The sequence below is a fragment of the Engystomops pustulosus genome, chromosome 9 (assembly GCF_040894005.1).
Source record: "Engystomops pustulosus chromosome 9, aEngPut4.maternal, whole genome shotgun sequence".
NCBI classification, from domain to species: domain Eukaryota; kingdom Metazoa; phylum Chordata; class Amphibia; order Anura; family Leptodactylidae; genus Engystomops; species Engystomops pustulosus.
In genome coordinates this window covers 3,388,778-3,411,813 of record NC_092419.1, presented here as the reverse complement: position 1 = coordinate 3,411,813, position 23,036 = coordinate 3,388,778, and the positions used below count along the sequence as shown (strand labels likewise).

Here is a 23,036-nt window from a genome sequence, read left to right as displayed (position 1 = left end):
ATAGTATATAGCCAGCCCCCAGTAGTATATAGCTAGACAGCCCAGTAGTATACAGCCAACCAACCTCCAGTAGTATAAAGCCTGCCAGCCCACAGTAGTATATAGCCTGCCAGCCCCATGTAATATATAGACTTCCAGCCCCCTGTAGTATACAGCCAGCCAGCCTCCAGTAGTATACAGCCAGCCAGCCCCATGTAGTATATAGCCTGCCCCATGTAGTATATATCCTGCCCCATGTAGTAAACAGTCAGCCAGCCCCCTTAGTATATAGCCTGCCAGCCCCCAGTAGTATATAGCCTGCCAGCCACATGTAGTATACAGCCAGCCCCATGTAGTATATAGCCTGCCAGCTCCCTGTAGTATGCAGCCAGCCAGCCACAGTAGTATATAGCCTGCCAGCCCACAGTAGTATATAGCCTGCCAGCCCCATGTAATATATAGCCTTCCAGCCCCCTGTAGTATACAGCCAGCCAGCCTCCAGTAGTATACAGCCAGCCTGCCCCATGTAGTATATAGCCTGCCCCATGTAGTATATATCCTGCCCCATGTAGTAAACAGTCAGCCAGCCCCCTTAGTATATAGCCTGCCAGCCCCCAGTAGTATATAGCCTGCCAGCCACATGTAGTATACAGCCAGCCCCATGTAGTATATAGCCTGCCAGCCCCCTGTAGTATGCAGCCAGCCAGCCCCAGTAGTATATAGCCTGCCTGCCCCATGTAGTATATAGCCTGCCCCATGTAGTATACAGCCAGCCAGCCCCCTTAGTATATAGCCTGCCAGCCCCCAGTAGTATATAGCCTGCCAGCCACATGTAGTATACAGCCAGCCCCATGTAGTTTATAGCCTGCCCCATGTAGTATATAGCCTGCCCCATGTAGTATACAGCCAGCCAGCCCCCTTAGTATATAGCCTGCCAGCCCCCAGTAGTATATAGCCTGCCAGCCACATGTAGTATACAGCCTGCCCCATGTAGTATATAGCCAGCCCCATGTAGTATACAGCCAGCCCCCTTAGTATATAGCCTGCCAGCCCCCAGTAGTATATAGCCTGCCAGTCACATGTAGTATACAGCCAGCCCCCTTAGTATATAGCCAGCCCGCATTAAAAAAAAAATAAACTTACATACTCACCTTCCAGAGTCCCCGATACTCGTCGCGGGTCCTCTTCTGTCTTCTCTCCGCTGTAACAGCCGACAGAGACGCGTCCATGTGCCACCAGCGGCCGCATCATAGTATGTGCCGGCCGGCGTCTCTGCTAGCTGCTACAGCGGAGAGACGAAAGACTCGGCTTATACACAAGTATATACGGTAATGTAATATGCTGCTATACATTAGTATTGCAGCATATTACAATGAATATGTGATAAAAGGATCACTTGTTCATGTCCCATGCTGGGAGAACATAAAACTATTTTTAAAAAAAGTGCAAATAAAAAAAATATTTAAAAAAAGAAATCCCCTAAAGCCCACATCCTATGTAAAAATCACATACAACATATAAAAGTGAAAATCGCCACAATGCACTACATACTGGGCAGATTTATTAAAGTGTCTGCGCCAGTTTTGTGTCATGGCTGCACATAAAGGGGCGTTCGGTTATTTGGACCGTGCACCACATCTATTACTGCGAGTCTGCGACTCGACAGAATTTCACACACCTCATGTTAAAGGTGCACCAAAAAAAGTTGGTGCAAACTTTCCAAACAGTGCATGGTGCGCCAGATTAATGAAGACCGTGCGCCAGTATTCAATAATCTCCTCTCACACTCTACTGTCTGAGCGATATCCTATTTCTCTGTGGGTGGTGTCATTTTTTGTGACTTTTGATGACGTTTTCAATGCTACCATTTTTAGGACTGTACGACCTTTTGATCACTTTTTATTGAATTTTATGAATTTTTCAAAATAGCAAAAAGTGCCATTGCCAACTTAGGGCGCTGTTTTCCGTTACGGGGTTAAACGCAGTGAACTATTATATTTTGATAGATCGGACATTTCCAGGCGCAGCGATACCTAATGTGCTTATGATTTTTACTGTTTATTTCCCATATATATACTCGAGTATAAGCCGAGACCCCTAATTTTACCACAAAAAACTGGAAAAACCTATTGACTCGAGTATAAGCTGAGGGTGGAAAATGCATTGGTCACAGCCCCCCCCCAGTATATAGCTATTCAGCCCCTGTAGTATATAGCCTGCCAGCCCCTGCCCCTTTACTATTTTTCAGACCCTCTAGGGTACTGTAACCCTAGGTTGTCTGATTGATCCTTCCATATACTGCCATACTACAGTACACTTTTCCTACAGTGTATTTTCCTCCTGATTCATTACAATGTGCTATTCGCACATTGTAATGAATAGGTTAAAACGAGACAGCCTCGGGTCATCAGAAGACCCAAGGCTGTCATGGCACCGCCCACGCACCCCCATCTTTTTGAAGCTGCCGACAGCTTTGCCGGGTTGATCGAAAGGTTAACACACACGATCGGTGCCAGCACCATTCCCGGGTATTGCCGCCAAGTGTTTGCTGCAATATGCAGCAAAGACTTACTGTCCATAGAGAGGGCTCAGCCCGCAGCCAATGAGTGACATAGTACTACATCACGTGTCGGTAAGGGGTTAAACTGTTTATTGGAATCAAGACAATCACACCGCACACAATGAACAATGCAATGTATAGAATCTTACATACAAGACAGTGAAAGCATGTGTGGAATTAAAATGTGTAAAAAAACCTCCAATAAAGAAACAAAAGTAACAAACAAGTTTAGACCTGGGGTAATGTTTTCTGAAACCCTCTCCCCCAGCGGAGGTTTATAATTACATCGGCCTGAAGGGAGACCTCAGTGTCTTCAGGTGTAGAGATTATGGGGCACATTTACTTACCCGTCACTGGAGTTCACCGAAAGTGCATTGTCCGTGTGTAATGCGCTGTGCGGGGAGTCACTAAGATCCTGCGCCCCGATATCCTGCATGTGTCGCTTCCCCGCTCAGGTCCCTGGAGTTCACCTTCTTCTTCCTGGTGCATGTAAGTGCATTGTCCGTGTATAATGCGCTGTGCGGGGAGTCACTAAGATCCTGCGCCCCGATATCCTGCATGTGTCGCTTCCCCACTCAGGTCCCGGGAGTTCACCTTCTTCTTCCTGGTGCATGTAAGTGCATTGTCCGTGTATAATGCGCTGTGCGGGGAGTCACTAAGATCCTGCGCCCCGATATCCTGCATGTGTCGCTTCCCCGCTCAGGTCCCTGGAGTTCACCTTCTTCCTGGTGCATGTAAGTGCATTGTCCGTGTATAATGCGCTGTGCAGGGAGTCACTAAGATCCTGCACCCGATATCCTGCATGTGTCGCTTCCCCGCTCAGGTCCCTGGAGTTCACCTTCTTCTTCCTGGTGCATGTAAGTGCATTGTCCGTGTATAATGCGCTGTGCGGGGAGTCACTAAGATTGTGCGCCCAATATCCTGAATGTGTCGCTTCCCCGCTCAGGTCCCCGGAGTTCAAGTTCTTCTTCCTGGTGCATGTAAGTGCATTGTCCGTGTATAATGCACTGTGCAGGGAGTCACTAAGATCCTGCACCTGATATCCTGCATGTGTGGCTTCCCCGCTCAGGTCCCTGGAGTTCACCTTCTTCTTCCTGGTGCAAGTAAGTGCATTGTCCGTGTATAATGCACTGTGCGGGGAGTCACTAAGATCGTGCGCCCGATATCCTGCATGTGTCGCTCCCCGCTCAGGTCCCCGGAGTTCACCTTCTTCTTCCTGGTGCATGTAAGTGCATTGCCCGTGCATAATGCGCTGTGCAGGGAGTCACTAAGATCGTGCGCCTGATATCCTGCATGTGTCGCTTCCCCGCTCAGGTCCCCGGAGTTCACCTTCTTCTTCCTGGTGCATGTAAGTGCATTGTCCGTGCATAATGCGCTGTGCAGGGAGTCACTAAGATCGTGCGCCTGATATCCTGCATGTGTCGCTTCCCCACTCAGGTCCGTGGAGTTCACCTTCTTCTTCCTGGTGCATGTAAGTGCATTGTCCGTGTATAATGCACTGTGCGGGGAGTCACTAAGATCGTGCGCCCGATATCCTGAATGTGTCGCTTCCCCACTCAGGTCCCTGGAGTTCACCTTCTTCCTCCTGGTGCATGTAAGTGCATTGTCTGTGTATAATGCGCTGTGCAGGGAGTCACTAAGATCCTGCGTCCGATATCCTGCATGTGTCGCTTCCCCGCTCAGGTCCCCGGAGTTCACCTTCTTCTTCCTGGTGCATGTAAGTGCATTGTCCGTGTATAATGCGCTGTGCAGGGAGTCACTAAGATCCTGCACCCGATATCCTGCATGTGTGGCTTCCCCGCTCAGGTCCCTGGAGTTCACCTTCTTCTTCCTGGTGCATGTAAGTGCATTGTCCGTGTATAATGTGCTGTGCGGTGAGTCACTAAGATCCTACGTCCGATATCCTGCATGTGTCGCTTCCCCGCTCAGGTCCCCGGAGTTCACCTTCTTCCTGGTGCATGTAAGTGCATTGTCTGTGTATAATGCGCTGTGCGGGGAGTCACTAAGATCCTGTGCCTGATATCCTGCATGTGTCGCTTCCCCGCTCAGGTCCCTGGAGTTCACCTTCTTCTTCCTGGTGCATGTAAGTGCATTGTCCGTGTATAATGCGCTGTGCAGGGAGTCACTAAGATCGTGCACCCGATATCCTGCATGTGTCGCTTCCCCAATCAGGTCCCAGAGTTCACCTTCTTCTTCCTGGTGCATGTAAGTGCATTGTCCGTGTATAATGCGCTGCGCGGGGAGTCACTAAGATCATGCGCCTGATATCCTGCATGTGTCGCTTCCCCGCTCAGGTCCCCCGAGTTCACCTTCTTCTTCCTGGTGCATGTAAGTGCATTGTCTGTGTATAATGTGCTGTGCGGGAGTCACTAAGATCCTGCACCCGATATCCTGCATGTGTCGCTTCCCCGCTCAGGTCCCCGGAGTTCACCTTCTTCTTCCTGGTGCATGTAAGTGCATTGTCCGTGTATAATGTGCTGTGCGGGGAGTCACTAAGATTGTGCGTCCGATATCCTTCATGTGTCACTTCCCCGCTCAGGTCCCCGGAGTTCACCTTCTTCTTCCTGGTGCATCTAAGTGCATTGTCCGTGTATAATGCGCTGTGCGGGGAGTCACTAAGATCGTGCGCATGATATCCTGCATGTGTTGCTTCCCTGCTCAGGTCCCAGGAGTTCACCTTCTTCCTCCTGGTGCATGTAAGTGCATGGTCCGTGTATAATGTGCTGTGTGGGGAGTCACTAAGATCCTGCGCCCGATATCCTGCATGTGTCGCTTCCCCAATCAGGTCCCCCAAGTTCACCTTCTTCTTCCTGGTGCATGTAAGTGCATTGTCTGTGTATAATGCGCTGTGCGGGGAGTCACTAAGATCATGCGCCCGATATCCTGCATGTGTCGCTTCCCCAATCAGGTCCCCCAAGTTCACCTTCTTCTTCCTGGTGCATGTAAGTGCATTGTCTGTGTATAATGCGCTGTGCGGGGAGTCACTAAGATCATGCGCCCGATATCCTGCATGTGTCGCTTCCCCGCTCAGGTCCCCCGAGTTCACCTTCTTCTTCCTGGTGCATGTAAGTGCATTGTCCGTGTATAATGCTCTGTGCGGGGAGTCACTAAGATCCTGCGCCTGATATCCTGCATGTGACGCTTCCCCACTCAGGTCCCCGGAGTTCACCTTCTTCTTCCTGGTGCATGTAAGTGCATTGTCCGTGTATAATACGCTGTGCGGGGAGTCACTAAGATCCTGCACCTGATATCCTGCATGTGTCACTTCCCCGCTCAGGTCCCCGGAGTTCACCTTCTTCTTCCTGGTGCATGTAAGTGCATTGTCCGTGTATAATACGCTGTGCGGGGAGTCACTAAGATCCTGCGCCCGATATCCTGCATGTGTCATTTCCCGCTAAGGTCCCCGGAGTTCACCTTCTTCTTCCTGGTGCATGTAAGTGCATTGTCCGTGTATAATGCGCTGTGCGGGGAGTCACTAAGATCCTGCGCCCGATATCCTGCATGTGTCACTTCCCCGCTCAGGTCCCTGGAGTTCTCCTTCTTCTTCCTGGTGCATGTAAGTACATTGTCTGTGTATAATGTGCTGTGCGGGGAGTCACTAAGATCCTGCGCCCGATATCCTGCATGTGTCACTTCCCCGCTCAGGTCCCTGGAGTTCTCCTTCTTCTTCCTGGTGCATGTAAGTGCATTGTCTGTGTATAATGTGCTGTGCGGGGAGTCACTAAGATCCTGCGGCTGATATCCTGCATGTGTCGCTTCCCCGCTCAGGTCCCTGGAGTTCACCTTCTTCTTCCTGGTGCATGTAAGTGCATTGTCCGTGTATAATGCGCTGTGCAGGGAGTCATTAAGATCCTGCACCCGATATCCTGCATGTGTCGCTTCTCCACTCAGGTCCCTGGAGTTCACCTTCTTCCTCCTGGTGCATGTAAGTGCATTGTCTGTGTATAATGTGCTGTGCGGGGAGTCACTAAGATCCTGCGTCCGATATCCTGCATGTGTCGCTTCCCCGCTCAGGTCCCCGGAGTTCACCTTCTTCTTCCTGGTGCATGTAAGTGCATTGTCCGTGTGTAATGCGCTGTGCAGGGAGTCACTAAGATCCTGCACCCGATATCCTGCATGTGTCGCTTCACCGCTCAGGTCCCTGGAGTTCACCTTCTTCTTCCTGGTGCATGTAAGTGCATTGTCCGTGTATAATGTGCTGTGCGGGGAGTCACTAAGATCCTGCGCCCGATATCCTGCATGTGTCGCTTCCCCGCTCAGGTCCCTGGAGTTCACCTTCTTCTTCCTGGTGCATGTAAGTGCATTGTCCGTGTATAATGTGCTGTGCGGTGAGTCACTAAGATCCTACGTCCGATATCCTGCATGTGTCGCTTCCCCGCTCAGGTCCCCGGAGTTCACCTTCTTCCTGGTGCATGTAAGTGCATTGTCCGTGTATAATGCGCTGTGCAGGGAGTCACTAAGATCCTGCATCCGATATCCTGCATGTGTCGCTTCCCCAATCAGGTCCCAGAGTTCACCTTCTTCTTCCTGGTGCATGTAAGTGCATTGTCCGTGTATAATGCGCTGCGCGGGGAGTCACTAAGATCATGCGCCTGATATCCTGCATGTGTCGCTTCCCCGCTCAGGTCCCCCGAGTTCACCTTCTTCTTCCTGGTGCATGTAAGTGCATTGTCTGTGTATAATGTGCTGTGCGGGAGTCACTAAGATCCTGCACCCGATATCCTGCATGTGTCGCTTCCCCGCTCAGGTCCCCGGAGTTCACCTTCTTCTTCCTGGTGCATGTAAGTGCATTGTCCGTGTATAATGTGCTGTGCGGGGAGTCACTAAGATTGTGCGTCCGATATCCTTCATGTGTCACTTCCCCGCTCAGGTCCCCGGAGTTCACCTTCTTCTTCCTGGTGCATCTAAGTGCATTGTCCGTGTATAATGCGCTGTGCGGGGAGTCACTAAGATCGTGCGCATGATATCCTGCATGTGTTGCTTCCCTGCTCAGGTCCCAGGAGTTCACCTTCTTCCTCCTGGTGCATGTAAGTGCATGGTCCGTGTATAATGTGCTGTGCGGGGAGTCACTAAGATCCTGCGCCCGATATCCTGCATGTGTCGCTTCCCCAATCAGGTCCCCCAAGTTCACCTTCTTCTTCCTGGTGCATGTAAGTGCATTGTCTGTGTATAATGCGCTGTGCGGGGAGTCACTAAGATCATGCGCCCGATATCCTGCATGTGTCGCTTCCCCGCTCAGGTCCCCCGAGTTCACCTTCTTCTTCCTGGTGCATGTAAGTGCATTGTCCGTGTATAATGCTCTGTGCGGGGAGTCACTAAGATCCTGCGCCTGATATCCTGCATGTGACGCTTCCCCACTCAGGTCCCCGGAGTTCACCTTCTTCTTCCTGGTGCATGTAAGTGCATTGTCCGTGTATAATACGCTGTGCGGGGAGTCACTAAGATCGTGCGCCCGATATCCTGCATGTGTCATTTCCCGCTCAGGTCCCCGGCGTTCACCTTCTTCTTCCTGGTGCATGTAAGTGCATTGTCCGTGTATAATGCGCTGTGCAGGGAGTCACTAAGATCCTGCGCCCGATATCCTGCATGTGTCGCTTTCCTGCTCAGGTCCCTGGAGTTCACCTTCTTCTTCCTGGTGCATGTAAGTGCATTGTCCGTGTATAATGTGCTGTGCGGGGAGTCACTAAGATCCTGCGCCCGATATCCTGCATGTGTCACTTCCCCGCTCAGGTCCCTGGAGTTCTCCTTCTTCTTCCTGGTGCATGTAAGTGCATTGTCTGTGTATAATGTGCTGTGCGGGGAGTCACTAAGATCCTGCGGCTGATATCCTGCATCTGTCGCTTCCCCGCTCAGGTCCCTGGAGTTCACCTTCTTCTTCCTGGTGCATGTAAGTGCATTGTCCGTGTATAATGCGCTGTGCAGGGAGTCATTAAGATCCTGCACCCGATATCCTGCATGTGTCGCTTCTCCACTCAGGTCCCTGGAGTTCACCTTCTTCCTCCTGGTGCATGTAAGTGCATTGTCTGTGTATAATGCGCTGTGCGGGGAGTCACTAAGATCCTGCGTCCGATATCCTGCATGTGTCGCTTCCCCGCTCAGGTCCCCGGAGTTCACCTTCTTCTTCCTGGTGCATGTAAGTGCATTGTCCGTGTATAATGCGCTGTGCAGGGAGTCACTAAGATCCTGCACCCGATATCCTGCATGTGTCGCTTCCCCGCTCAGGTCCCTGGAGTTCACCTTCTTCTTCCTGGTGCATGTAAGTGCATTGTCCGTGTATAATGCGCTGTGCGGTGAGTCACTAAGATCCTACGTCCGATATCCTGCATGTGTCGCTTCCCCGCTCAGGTCCCCGGAGTTCACCTTCTTCCTGGTGCATGTAAGTGCATTGTCCGTGTATAATGCGCTGTGCGGGGAGTCACTAAGATCCTGTGCCTGATATCCTGCATGTGTCGCTTCCCCGCTCAGGTCCCTGGAGTTCACCTTCTTCTTCCTGGTGCATGTAAGTGCATTGTCCGTGTATAATGCGCTGTGCAGGGAGTCACTAAGATTGTGCGCATGATATCCTGCATGTTTTGCTTCCCTGCTCAGGTCCCAGGAGTTCACCTTCTTCTTCCTGGTGCATGTAAGTGCATGGTCCGTGTATAATGTGCTGTGCGGGGAGTCACTAAGATCCTGCGCCCGATATCCTGCATGTGTCGCTTCCCCAATCAGGTCCCAGAGTTCACCTTCTTCTTCCTGGTGCATGTAAGTGCATTGTCCGTGTATAATGCGCTGAGCGGGGAGTCACTAAGATCATGCGCCCGATATCCTGCATGTGTCGCTTCCCCGCTCAGGTCCCCCGAGTTCACCTTCTTCTTCCTGGTGCATGTAAGTGCATTGTCCGTGTATAATGCTCTGTGCGGGGAGTCACTAAGATCCTGCACCCGATATCCTGCATGTGTCGCTTCCCCGCTCAGGTCCCCGGAGTTCATCTTCTTCTTCCTGGTGCATGTAAGTGCATTGTCCGTGTATAATGCGCTGTGCGGGGAGTCACTAAGATCCTTCGCCTGATATCCTGCATGTGTCGCTTCCCCGCTCAGGTCCCCAGAGTTCACCTTCTTCTTCCTGGTGCATGTAAGTGCATTGTCCGTGTATAATGTGCTGTGCGGGGAGTCACTAAGATTGTGCGTCCGATATCCTTCATGTGTCACTTCCCCGCTCAGGTCCCCGGAGTTCACCTTCTTCTTCCTGGTGCATGTAAGTGCATTGTCCGTGTATAATGCGCTGTGCGGGGAGTCACTAAGATCGTGCGCATGATATCCTGCATGTGTTGCTTCCCTGCTCAGGTCCCAGGAGTTCACCTTCTTCCTCCTGGTGCATGTAAGTGCATGGTCCGTGTATAATGTGCTGTGCGGGGAGTCACTAAGATCCTGCGCCCGATATCCTGCATGTGTCGCTTCCCCAATCAGGTCCCCCGAGTTCACCTTCTTCTTCCTGGTGCATGTAAGTGCATTGTCTGTGTATAATGCGCTGTGCGGGGAGTCACTAAGATCATGCGCCCGATATCCTGCATGTGTCGCTTCCCCGCTCAGGTCCCCCGAGTTCACCTTCTTCTTCCTGGTGCATGTAAGTGCATTGTCCGTGTATAATGTGCTGTGCGGGGAGTCACTAAGATTGTGCGTCCGATATCCTTCATGTGTCACTTCCCCGCTCAGGTCCCCGGAGTTCACGTTCTTCTTCCTGCTGCATGTAAGTGCATTGTCCGTGTATAATGCGCTGTGCGGGGAGACACTAAGATCCTGCTCCCGATATCCTGCATGTGTCGCTTCCCCGCTCAGGTCCCCGGAGTTCACCTTCTTCTTCCTGGTGCATGTAAGTGCATTGTCTGTGTATAATGCGCTGTGCGGGGAGTCACTAAGATCCAGCACCCGATATCCTGCATGTGTCGCTTCCCTGCTCAAGTCCCTGCAGTTCACCTTCTTCTTTCAGGTGCATGTAAGTGCATTGTCCATGTATATTGCGCTGTGCGGGGAGTCACTAAGATCCTGCGTCCGATATCCTGCATGTGTCGCTTCCCCGCTCAGGTCCCCGGAGTTCACCTTCTTCTTCCTGGTGCATGTAAGTGCATTGTCCGTGTATAATGCGCTGTGCGGGGAGTAACTAAGATCGTGTGCCCGATATCCTGCATGTGTCGCTTCCCCACTCAGGTCCCCGGAGTTCACCTTCTTCTTTCTGGTGCATGTAAGTGCATTGTCCATGTATAATGCGCTGTGCGGGGAGTCACTAAGATCCTGCTCCCGATATCCTGCATGTGTCGCTTCCCCGCTCAGGTCCCGAGTTCACCTTCTTCTTCCTGGTGCATGTAAGTGCATTGTCCATGTATAATGAGCTGTACGGGGAGTCACTAAGATCGTGCTCCCGATATCCTCCATGTGGCGCTTCCCCGCTCAGGTCCCCGGAGTTCCCCTTCTTCTTCCTGGTGCATGTAAGTGCATTGTCCGTGTATAATGCGCTGTGCGGGGAATCACTAAGATCGTGCACCCGATATCCTGCATGTGTCGCTTCCCCGCTCAGGTCCCCGGAGTTCACCTTCTTCCTGGTGCATGTAAGTGCATTGTCTGTGTATAATGCGCTGTGCGGGGAGTCACTAAGATCCTGCGTCCAATATCCTGAATGTGACGCTTCCCCGCTCAGGTCCCCGGAGTTCACCTTCTTCCTGGTGCATGTAAGTGCATTGTCCGTGTATAATACGCTGTGCGGGGAGTCACTAAGATCCTGCGCCCGATATCCTGCATGTGTCACTTCCCCGCTCAGGTCCCTGGAGTTCACCTTCTTCTTCCTGGTGCATGTAAGTGCATTGTCCGTGTATAATGCGCTGTGCAGGGAGTCACTAAGATCCTGCGCCCGATATCCTGCATGTGTCGCTTCCCCGCTCAGGTCCCCGTAGTTCACCTTCTTCTTCTTGGTGCTTGTAATTGAATTGTCCGTGTATAATGCGCTGTGCGGGGAGTCACTAAGATCCTGCACCCGATATCCTCCATGTGTCGCTTCCTCGCTCAGGTCCCCGGAGTTCACCTTCTTCTTCCTGGTACATGTAAGTGCATTGTCCGTGTATAATGCGCTGTGCGGGGAGTCACTAAGATCCTGCACCCGATATCCTGCATGTGTCGCTTCCCCGCTCAGGTCCCAGGAGTTCACCTTCTTCTTCCTGGTGCATGTAAGTGCATTGTCCGTGTATAATGCGCTGTGCGGGGGATCACTAAGATCGTGCCCCTGATATCCTGCATGTGTCCCTTCCCCGCTCAGGTCCCCGGAGTTCACCTTCTTCTTCCTGGTGCATGTAAGTGCATTGTCCGTGTATAATGCGCTGTGCGGGGAGTAACTAAGATCGTGTGCCCGATATCCTGCATGTGTCGCTTCCCCACTCAGGTCCCTGGAGTTCACCTTCTTCTTCCTGGTGCATGTAAGTGCATTGTCCGTGTATAATGCGCTGTGCGCGGAGTCACTAAGATCGTGCTCCCGATATCCTCCATGTGGCGCTTCCCCGCTCAGGTCCCCGGAGTTCCCCTTCTTCTTCCTGGTGCATGTAAGTGCATTGTCCGTGTATAATGCGCTGTGCGGGGAATCACTAAGATCGTGCACCCGATATCCTGCATGTGTCACTTCCCCGCTCAGGTTCCCGGAGTTCACCTTCTTCTTCCTGGTGCATGTAAGTGCATTGTCTGTGTATAATGCGCTGTGCGGGGAGTCACTAAGATCCTGCGTCCAATATCCTGCATGTGACGCTTCCCCGCTCAGGTCCCCGGAGTTCACCTTCTTCCTGGTGCATGTAAGTGCATTGTCTGTGTATAATACGCTGTGCGGGGAGTCACTAAGATCCTGCGCCCGATATCCTGCATGTGTCACTTCCCCGCTCAGGTCCCTGGAGTTCACCTTCTTCTTCCTGGTGCATATAAGTGCATTGTCCATGTATTATGCGCTGTGCGGGGAGTCACTAAGATCCTGCACCTGATATCCTGCATGTGTCACTTCCCCGCTCAGGTCCCCGGAGTTCACCTTGTTCTTCCTGGTGCATGTAAGTGCATTGTCCATGTATTATGCGCTGTGCGGGGAGTCACTAAGATCCTGCACCTGATATCCTGCATGTGTCACTTCCCCGCTCAGGTCCCCGGAGTTCACCTTCTTCTTCCTGGTGCATGTAAGTGCATTGTCCGTGTATAATGCGCTGTGCAGGGAGTCACTAAGATCCTGCGCCCGATATCCTGCATGTGTCGCTTCCCCGCTCAGGTCCCCGGAGTTCACCTTCTTCTTCTTGGTGCTTGTAATTGAATTGTCCGTGTATAATGCGCTGTGCGGGGAGTCACTAAGATCCTGCACCCGATATCCTCCATGTGTCGCTTCCTCGCTCAGGTCCCCGGAGTTCACCTTCTTCTTCCTGGTACATGTAAGTGCATTGTCCGTGTATAATGCGCTGTGCGGGGAGTCACTAAGATCCTGCACCCGATATCCTGCATGTGTCGCTTCCCCGCTCAGGTCCCAGGAGTTCACCTTCTTCTTCCTGGTGCATGTAAGTGCATTGTCCGTGTATAATGCGCTGTGCGGGGGATCACTAAGATCCTGCCCCGATATCCTGCATGTGTCGCTTCCCCGCTCAGGTCCCCGGAGTTCACCTTCTTCTTCCTGGTGCATGTAAGTGCATTGTCCGTGTATAATGCGCTGTGCGGGGAGTAACTAAGATCGTGTGCCCGATATCCTGCATGTGTCGCTTCCCCACTCAGGTCCCTGGAGTTCACCTTCTTCTTCCTGGTGCATGTAAGTGCATTGTCCGTGTATAATGCGCTGTGCGGGGAGTCACTAAGATCGTGCTCCCGATATCCTCCATGTGGCGCTTCCCCGCTCAGGTCCCCGGAGTTCCCCTTCTTCTTCCTGGTGCATGTAAGTGCATTGTCCGTGTATAATGCGCTGTGCGGGGAATCACTAAGATCGTGCACCCGATATCCTGCATGTGTCGCTTCCCCGCTCAGGTCCCCGGAGTTCACCTTCTTCTTCCTGGTGCATTTAAGTGCATTGTCTGTGTATAATGCGCTGTGCGGGGAGTCACTAAGATCCTGCGTCCAATATCCTGCATGTGACGCTTCCCCGCTCAGGTCCCCGGAGTTCAACTTCTTCCTGGTGCATGTAAGTGCATTGTCTGTGTATAATGCGCTGTGCGGGGAGTCACTAAGATCCTGCGTCCAATATCCTGCATGTGACGCTTCCCCGCTCAGGTCCCCGGAGTTCACCTTCTTCCTGGTGCATGTAAGTGCATTGTCCGTGTATAATGCGCTGTGCGGGGAGTCACTAAGATCCTGCGCCCGATATCCTGCATGTGTCGCTTCCCCGCTCAGGTCCCCGGAGTTCACCCTCTTCTTCTTGGTGCTTGTAATTGAATTGTCCGTGTATAATGCGCTGTGCGGGGAGTCACTAAGATCGTGCTCCCGATATCCTCCATGTGTCGCTTCCCCGCTCAGGTCCCCGGAGTTCACCTTCTTCTTCCTGGTGCATGTAGGTGCATTGTCCGTGTATAATGCGCTGTGCGGGGAGTCACTAAGATCCTGCGCCCGATATCCTGCATGTGTCACTTCCCCGCCCAGGTCCCCGGAGTTCACCTTCTTCTTCCTGGTGCATGTAAGTGCATTGTCCGTGTATAATGCGCTGTGCGGGGAGTCACTAAGATCGTGCGCCCGATATCCTGCATGTGTCGCTTCCCCGCTCAGGTCCCGGGAGTTCACCTGCTTCTTCCTGGTGCATGTAAGTGCATTGTCCGTGTATAATGCGCTGTGCGGGGAGTCACTAAGATCCTGCCCCGATATCCTGCATGTGTGGCTTCCCCGCTCAGGTCCCCGGAGTTCACCTTTTTCTTTCTGGTGCATGTAAGTGCATTGGATGGGGCTCATTTACTAAGAGTCCGAGTCGTGCACTTTCGTTGGGTTTCCCAACGTTTTCCGATTTGCGTAGAATTGCCCCGGGATGTTGGCTCACGCGATTGGTTTTTGGCGCATCGGCGCCGGCTTTCACGCAACAGAAATCGGGGGATGTGGACGTCAGATTCGGAAACGCCACAGAATTTAAAAAATATTTTGTGTCGCAAGATCAGCACTCACGTGCACCGGGACGAAGAAGGTGAACTCCGGCGGACCGGATCGCGACTGGACCGGGTAAGTAAATCTGCCCCAATTTGAAAATTAAATCCCACGCTCAGTCAGAATCAGTCGGATAGCCCCCCTGATTTCGGTCACACGGAAGCAGCGTAGCTGTGCCCCAAAAAAGTGGACGTGTGCCACAATCCCAGCGCAGACACCTGTTAAATATCTGTCCAAGCCGTGTAATCCCCGGAAACGGTGCAGAGTCCCTCAAAAGTGCAGCGCGACCCTTAGTAAATGAGTCAATGAGGCAATAGGCTACAGAGCGAGTCACGATATCTGAGAGGGGAGTAATTGGTACGGTTAGATAACGCACCATGTCCCCACATATGAGTACATTTTTCCTAGCAGTTCCTGTGCTTGGTACGTTGTCTTTTTTAAATGTTTTTTTTTTATTGATCTAATAAAATGTTATTTTATGCTTTCTACATTTTGTTTCCTATTTTTTGTGCTATGTTAAAATGTTCCCAAAGAATAACCTCTTATAATGACACAGGGCAGATATAAAAAAATCAGGCTTAGTCCTGAAAGGGTTAATACCTATACAAATGTGGTATCCCCGTGACTGCACCGACTCAAGGAATAAAGGGGAGGCATCATTTGGAACAACAAGTGAAAGTGGTAAATACACAGCCTTAAAGAAAATGTTGAAAATGTGTATTTTTGCCAATTTCACCTCATTTAGATTTTTTTTCCCACTTTCAAGTACATGGAATGGAATATTAAATACCTCGACTGGAAAGTACAAATTATTACACATAAAACGAGCCCTCACACAGCTCTGTACACAAAAAAGCTAAAACAATGTATTTCTGAAGGTAGGGAGGAAAAAACAGAAAGAGACAAGTGGTTAAGGGGTTAAATGGTATCATTTCTTTTAGCAGCAACTTCAGCAAATCATAAGGGGCAGAGACAGAAACAATACTGGGAAATAATTCTCCAAAGTCCAAATATTATGGAGACAAATATGTTTTCTGTATAATCCTGTCTGATATACAGTGTATTCAGGGCTCTCACCTCTTCTTCCTATGGCTCCATTTCCCTCAAACACTCCATAGTTGTGTATACAGACTCTCTCCACCGAGCTCTTCCTGTCTGCTATAATATCCGGGTCCTTGTTCCAGTAATCCGCATCAGGTCTCCCGAACTCCGTCTTGGCGATGTATTTCCCTTCTCTGCTGTCAAAGTAAAGCTGCTCCTCCTGATTGTAGAAGTATCTGTCCAGAAACACCACCTCCTGCGTCCCGTTCACATAGCGACATTCACTGGTAGCTGCTACTACACAATCCCCGGCATCTGCGAATGAGAAGAGACGTGTGATCAGATTGATGTTCAGCACAGACAGGGCAGGAGGTCACACAGGGGGTCACCAGGTCACACTACAGGAGGAAGCCAATAGTGACACTCAGGAGCGCCCCCTACTGGTCACTGTACAGCCCAGGAATCTGACTGTACATGACCATGGTATGGGGGGGGGGGGGGGGCAAACCTACTGCAAATTAATATATTAAATGTCCAATTTTAGGCCTCAAACATATGACATGACACAATAACACAACTACATTGTCCACTGCACTATAGCAGTTAGTTTATTTATCTATGCAACCATGGTATATGGTAGAGAAATGTTATATAATATGTTATATATATAATGGAGAAGAAACTATTTACCATATAGGGGAAGATTTTGTATCGGGCAAACTGTGTAGATATTATATATATCGCCATGATGAAAGGAGTCCAATGTCAAGGAGCAGTTTCCTCCCCCCACGCTTTTGTGGCGCGGCTGCACTAATCATCATGTGACATGTGATTAGGGTGCATCCGTCAGACCGTGCGCCAGATTTAACACGCCCCATGTTATCGGTGCACCATAAAAAGAGGTGCCCTCTGTCGGAGCAGTGCAGTGGGTGCCAGATTCATGAAGAAAATGCACATTTAGTGCAGTTTGCACTGTTTTTAGTAAATGTGCCCCCTCAAGGTTTTAAGCACAATACAACAGCTAAGGAGAGGAGATTTGCCTCATTGCTTTGCTTTTACAGTGCACTATTACATCGTGAAAACGCAAATATTAACAGCAATGTTATTAGGGACTCTCCGCTGTTGTAGTGTGTTTCAAAATGTATCCTAAGGCAACATTCACACGTCCGGCGCGATGGAGAGGAGGATGGGTGACCCCTCCCCTCTCCATAGAGATGAACAGCGTACGGCTGTGCACACGGGGACATGTCCTATCTTTTCCCTGTATTTGGAGTGGTGCGCTCCGTGCACCTATTGCTGTCTGAGCAGGAAGTACGTACATATGTCTCCCTATACGTCCATGTGAATGAGGCCGTGTTCACATATTTCTTTCTTATGCGCTTTGACTTAACTAGAAAATGCAATAGGTGGGGGGCTGTGCCGGAACACATATGTGTTTCCTCTAAAATGCATTTATTCTGGAATAATCTGTAACTGATTATCAGATAAATCACAATACAGACAGTCCCCGGGTTACATACAAGATAGGGTCTGGAGGTTTGTTCTTAAGTTGAATTTGTATGTAAGTCGAAACTGTATATTTTATCATTGAAGTTCTAGACAAATTTTCTTCTTCTGCCCAGTGACAATTGGAGTTTCAACATTTTTGCTGTAATGGGACCAAGGATTATCCATAAATCTTCATTACAGACGCCTTACAGCTGATCATTGCAGTCTGGGACTATAGTAACATCCAGAGAGGTCACCAGAGGTCACAGGGGCAGAGGGGTCACCAGAGGTCACAGGGGGCAGAGGGGTCCGTCTGTAACTATGGGTTGTCTGTAAGTCGGGTGTCCTTAAGTAGGGGACCGCCTGTATACAGCTGCAAATTGCGGAATATGGTTGGAATAACATCTCCTTTCAGTCTGCAACTACAGAAAAAAAAAGTCAAATCACCCCCCCCCTCCCCCTCCTTAGAAATGATATCAAAATAAACAAATATAATCCTAAACACGTTAGGTATCGCTGCGTCCCAAAATATCCGATCTATCAAAATATAATACCAGTTCTTCCTGCCAGTGAACCACGTGACAGAAAATAGCACCAAATGTCTGAAATGCCACTTTTTCACCATTTTTCAACAGACAAAAATTTTATAAAAAGTTGCACAGTCCCCAAAATAATAACATTGATATCGCCATCACGTACTGCAAAAAGCAACACAGCTACGTACAATGAATTATGAAATAGTTATTGGCCAAAGGTTTTAAATTTTTTAGATCTGACCTCATAAAAAGCGCATAAACAGTGATCAAAAAGTGACATTTACAAAAATAAGCTCTGAACCAGCTCTGTAAACCAAAAAATATATAAATGTTCTTCCCATTATTACATGGTAATGCAAAAACAAGCAAATTTCTCACAAAATGAGTTCTATATTCTGAAAACAAGTTAACCCTAAAATAGCCATATAAATAAGGGGTTTGATGATTTTCATAAAAATGAGAAAAAAATTGCACTCAAAATTCTGAACCTTCTAACAACCTAGAAAAGAGAGAGGAGGCGTAAAACCCTGAGCCGATATAAAGCAGACAATGGGAAATGTTAGCCATAGCACCCAAGTAACTTTATGGGGCAGATTTACTTACCCGGTCCATTCGCGATCCAGCGGTGCGTTCTCTGCGCTGGATTCGGGTCCGGCCGGGATTTATTAAGGCAGTACCTCCGATGTCCACCAGGTGGCGCTGCTGCGCTGAAGTTCCCCGAAATGCACTGAAGTTCACTGGCCTATTCCTGGTGAAGGTAAGTGCGAGTCCCCCGATTTCCGTCACGTGCATGCGACACAATCCGATCGCGTGCGTCAAAATCCCGGGGCAATTCAGGGAAAATCGGTGCAAATCGGAAATATTCGGGTAACACGTCGGGAAAACGCGAATCGGGCCCTTAGTAAATGACCCCCTATGACTATCTGCCTGAAAAGCAGAAAATTTTGAACTTTGAAAATGAAAATTATTTTGAAATTTTTGCCAAATTTCAATTTTTTTCATAACTAAACACAAAAGACAAAATTTCTCTATTACTTTGTTTTCTTGTCACACATTGTACTTCAATTTCAAAATCCCCGGGATATGTTACAGCGTTACAAAGTTATAACCTCCTATAATGACAATGGGCAGATTTTAAAAATCAGGCCCGGTCCTAAGGGCCTAAAATGTCTTAGGCACAAAAGGGTTAAATACCGTCACTAGGAAGTTGCTATGCAGAAAAAAAGTCCTCATACACAGAAACATAAAAAAGTAACGGATTTTCAAAGACGAAGGAGCTAAAAATGGAAACAAAAAATGTAAAAATGCTCTACAGGCTTTGCTTAACTCTTTGTTTACCATGTTAACCCTAACGCATCCATGACTGTGATGGGCCGGACATTTACATTGTTATCAGTAATGTACAACTTTTTTATCACTTTTTATTCAAATATTTTTGAGTGTTGAAATCTGCGCTGTGGCCGCTCTGACGGGGGGTTTGTTGGTAAAAGTAACATCAATACAAAATACACACTCATTCAACTGCTGGGGGTTGTAGTCCTTCATCTCACTGCAATTTTGTATTAATGTAGATTTACTTATCAGGTTACAGACTGCAGAGATGTAAAGAGATGTATGTGAATGTATTGCACATTTACCTATTTGTCTCTTCAGGAACCTGTCATATAAGAGCAGCAGCTTCTCCAGTGTTCTCTGAGGTCCCACCGCTGCGTCCATCAGGTGCGTCCACTTTATTAATCCCTTAAGGACGCAGCCAGTTTACAGCTTAAAGGGATTTTCCCATCTGGGCAGTCACATTGAATTTAATTCATTTTCCATATGTAAACATTTCTTTAATTGGATGTTATTAAAAAAAATATTCCTGTGTGAAGATAATTTCTCATAAATGTCACCATGTCTTTCCTTAGAAACAAGAGATCTTCCTTGGATACGACCACCGCACATTTTGGCAGCGGTGGCCACACATGCGCTATAGAGTCCTGTCTGACCACATGGATCCAGCGATCATTACCACAGGACGGCCGCGAGACCTGCAGGAACACCCGGACATTTCATACACAAAAATATTTTGTTTCTTTTTGCAATCCCCCCAGCAGAGGTGGTCGTATCCAAGGACACAGTCTTGTTTCTAAGGGACCAAATTACTACATTTATGAGAAATTATCTTCACCCAGGAACATTTTTTTAATAACATCTAATTAAAGAAAATTATATAAATGGAAGATTAATGAAACTGAATGTGAATGCCCAGATGAGAATATCCCTTTAAGGCTCGGCCCCATTTTTTGGATTCTGACCTGCGTCTCTACATACGGCTGTAACTTTTGAACTCTGTTACTTATCAAAGCGATTCTGAGATTGTTTTTTCCCACATGTTGTGCTTCATTTTACTGGTAAATGTCGGCTGATAAGTTTTGAGTTTATTTACAAAAAAAGGAAAATATGAATTTTTGGAAAAATTTGCCATTTTCGAAATTCAAAATCACCGCGTTTTCAGGCCGATAGATTTACCACCGAAATAAAATGCTGAATAACATTTCCCATTTGTCTACTTTACATTTTCATCATTTTTTAAATGTCTGGATAATTTATTTTAATGTCACGCGGCTACAAATCACTTTCCCGGTTTTACATATTTAACATCAAAGAACCCCTATATAATCCCCCATTTTAATATCTGCCCCCCTCAAACTATCAGAAACAGCTTTTAGGAAGATCGTTAACCCCTTGAGATCTTCATAGTAATTAAATGAAAATGGAGGTGAAATTTAGAATGGTCACATTGTGCCGGATATACGTTCATTTAGCTCTAAAATTTATACATTTCCAAAAGATAAAAAGAGAAAACCCATCTTACAATTTGTTCTATAATTTCTCCCGGGTGCAGACCCCCCAGATGTGGCCGCTACTTCTCCCGAGCAGAGACCCCCCACACGTGGCCGTTACTTCTCCCGAGTGCAGAGACCCCCCACAAGTGGCCGTTACTTCTCCCGAGTGCAGAGACCCCCCGACATGTGGCCGTTACTTCTCCCGAGTACAGAGGCCCCCCACATGTGGCCGTTACTTCTCCCGAGTGCAGAGACCCCCCACATGTGGCCGTTACTTCTCCCGAGTGCAGAGACCCCCCCACATGTGGCCGTTACTTCTCCCGAGTGCAGAGACCCCCCACAAGTGGCCGTTACTTCTCCCGAGTGCAGAGACCCCCCACATGTGGCCGTTACTTCTCCCGAGTGCAGAGACCCCCCCACATGTGGCCGTTACTTCTCCCGAGTGCAGAGACCCCCCACATGTGGCCGTTACTTCTCCCGAGTGCAGAGACCCCCCCACATGTGTCCGTTACTTCTCCCGAGTGCAGAGACCCCCACATGTGGCCGTTACTTCTCCCGAGTGCAGAGACCCCCCACATGTGGCCGTTACTTCTCCCGAGTACAGAGACCCCCCCCACATGTGGCCGTTACTTCTCCCGAGTACAGAGACCCCCCACATGTGGCCGTTACTTCTCCAGAGTGCAGAGACCCCTCACATGTGGCCGTTACTTCTCCCGAGTGCAGAGACCCCCACATGTGGCCGTTACTTCTCCCGGGTGCAGAGACCCCCAACATGTGGCCGTTACTTCTCCCGAGTACAGAGACCCCCCACATGTGGCCGTTACTTCTCCCGAATACAGAGACCCCCCACATGTGGCCGTTACTTCTCCCCAGTGCAGAGACCCCCCACATGTGGCCGTTACTTCTCCCGAGTACAGAGACCCCCCACATGTGGCCGTTACTTCTCCCGAGTACAGAGACCCCCCACATGTGGCTGTTACTTCTCCCCAGTGCAGAGACCCCCCACATGTGGCCGTTACTTCTCCAGAGTGCAGAGACCCCCCACATGTGGCCGTTACTTCTCCCAAGTGCAGAGACCCCCACATGTGGCCGTTACTTCTCCCGGGTGCAGAGACCCCCAACATGTGGCCGTTACTTCTCCCGAGTACAGAGACCCCCCACATGTGGCCGTTACTTCTCCCGAGTACAGAGACCCCCCACATGTGGCCGTTACTTCTCCAGAGTGCAGAGACCCCTCACATGTGGCCGTTACTTCTCCCGAGTGCAGAGACCCCCACATGTGGCCGTTACTACTCCCGGGTGCAGAGACCCCCAACATGTGGCCGTTACTTCTCCCGAGTACAGAGACCCCCCACATGTGGCCTTTACTTCTCCCGAGTACAGAGACCCCCCACATGTGGCTGTTACTTCTCCCCAGTGCAGAGACCCTCCACATGTGGCCGTTACTTCTCTCCAGTGCAGAGACCCCCCACATGTGGCCGTTACTTCTCCCGAGTACAGAGACCCCCCACATGTGGCTGTTACTTCTCCCCAGTGCAGACCCCCCACATGTGGCCGTTACTTGTTTTATGGGCGCAGAAGGGAAGGAGGGACCTGCAGCTGCCAGGATTTTAGTTTTCTCATTGGCCCCTTTTGTAGGCTATAAAGTTTTTGCTTTTTCGTTATTGGGGTCATGTGACGGCATTTTTTTGCGCGATGAGATGCTTTTTCCAGTGTTACCATTTTGGGGTTGGTTTCTCCTATTGTTAAAAAATTTGGAACTTTTTTTGAGTGCAGGAGTAGAAAACCATCAATTCTGTACTGGATTTTTTACTCTTTTTTTTTCGTGTTCACCGTATAACCTATAACCTAATAATCATGTTATCTTTATTCTATGGGTCGATACCATTACAGGGACCAGACTTGAATATTTTTTCTTACATTTAACTAAATTTGCCAAATAAAACCCTAATCTTTTGCATTGCCGTCTTCGAAATCGCAGAACATTTTTACTTTTTTGGCGACAGGGCTCTTTGATGGTTTGTTTTTTGTGGGACATGTTGTACTTTGCACCAGTATCATTCTGGAGTACATATGTTTTTTACGGAGTTCATCATACGGGTTCAATATGTCAGGACTCGGGGTCAGTGAGCACCCTGGACCACCACGGGGGATGGTACTAGCCAACACCTGGGTCCAGAATCTAAGTGACACCCGATGTTCACAAGAGCCCGCCGCAAAGTGGGATGGTCTTGCTGCGTCATGGTGCCACCAGGTCGTTCCACAGGTACGACTAGCCCACGGTGGCAGCCAAGGTCAAAGTACAGAATCGCAATGCAGGCTCGAGGTCAGGGACAGGCAGGCAGTCAGGACTGGTGGCAGAGATGCAGAGGTCGGGTCCTTGATCAGCAACAGGAGATCAATCGGAGCAGGAAGGGAAACAGGAACACCCGTGACAGTACACCCCCTTCAGCCTCCCCCTCTTCTTGATCCCAAGAAATCTCTGGAGGAGACTACGGTCCAG

The 23,036-nt window shown here is 49.5% G+C and overlaps 1 protein-coding gene across 1 annotated transcript in view; it reads right to left on the bottom strand.

Annotated features, from left to right (window-relative positions):
• LOC140076629 (H-2 class II histocompatibility antigen, E-S beta chain-like) overlaps positions 1 to 23,036 on the bottom strand; it is a 68,841-nt gene that overhangs the window by 11,547 nt on the left and 34,258 nt on the right. The window contains exon 2 of the mRNA XM_072123237.1: positions 15,718 to 15,996. Coding sequence (XP_071979338.1) covers positions 15,718 to 15,996 — 279 coding nt within the window. The remainder of the gene's footprint in view (positions 1 to 15,717; positions 15,997 to 23,036) is intronic.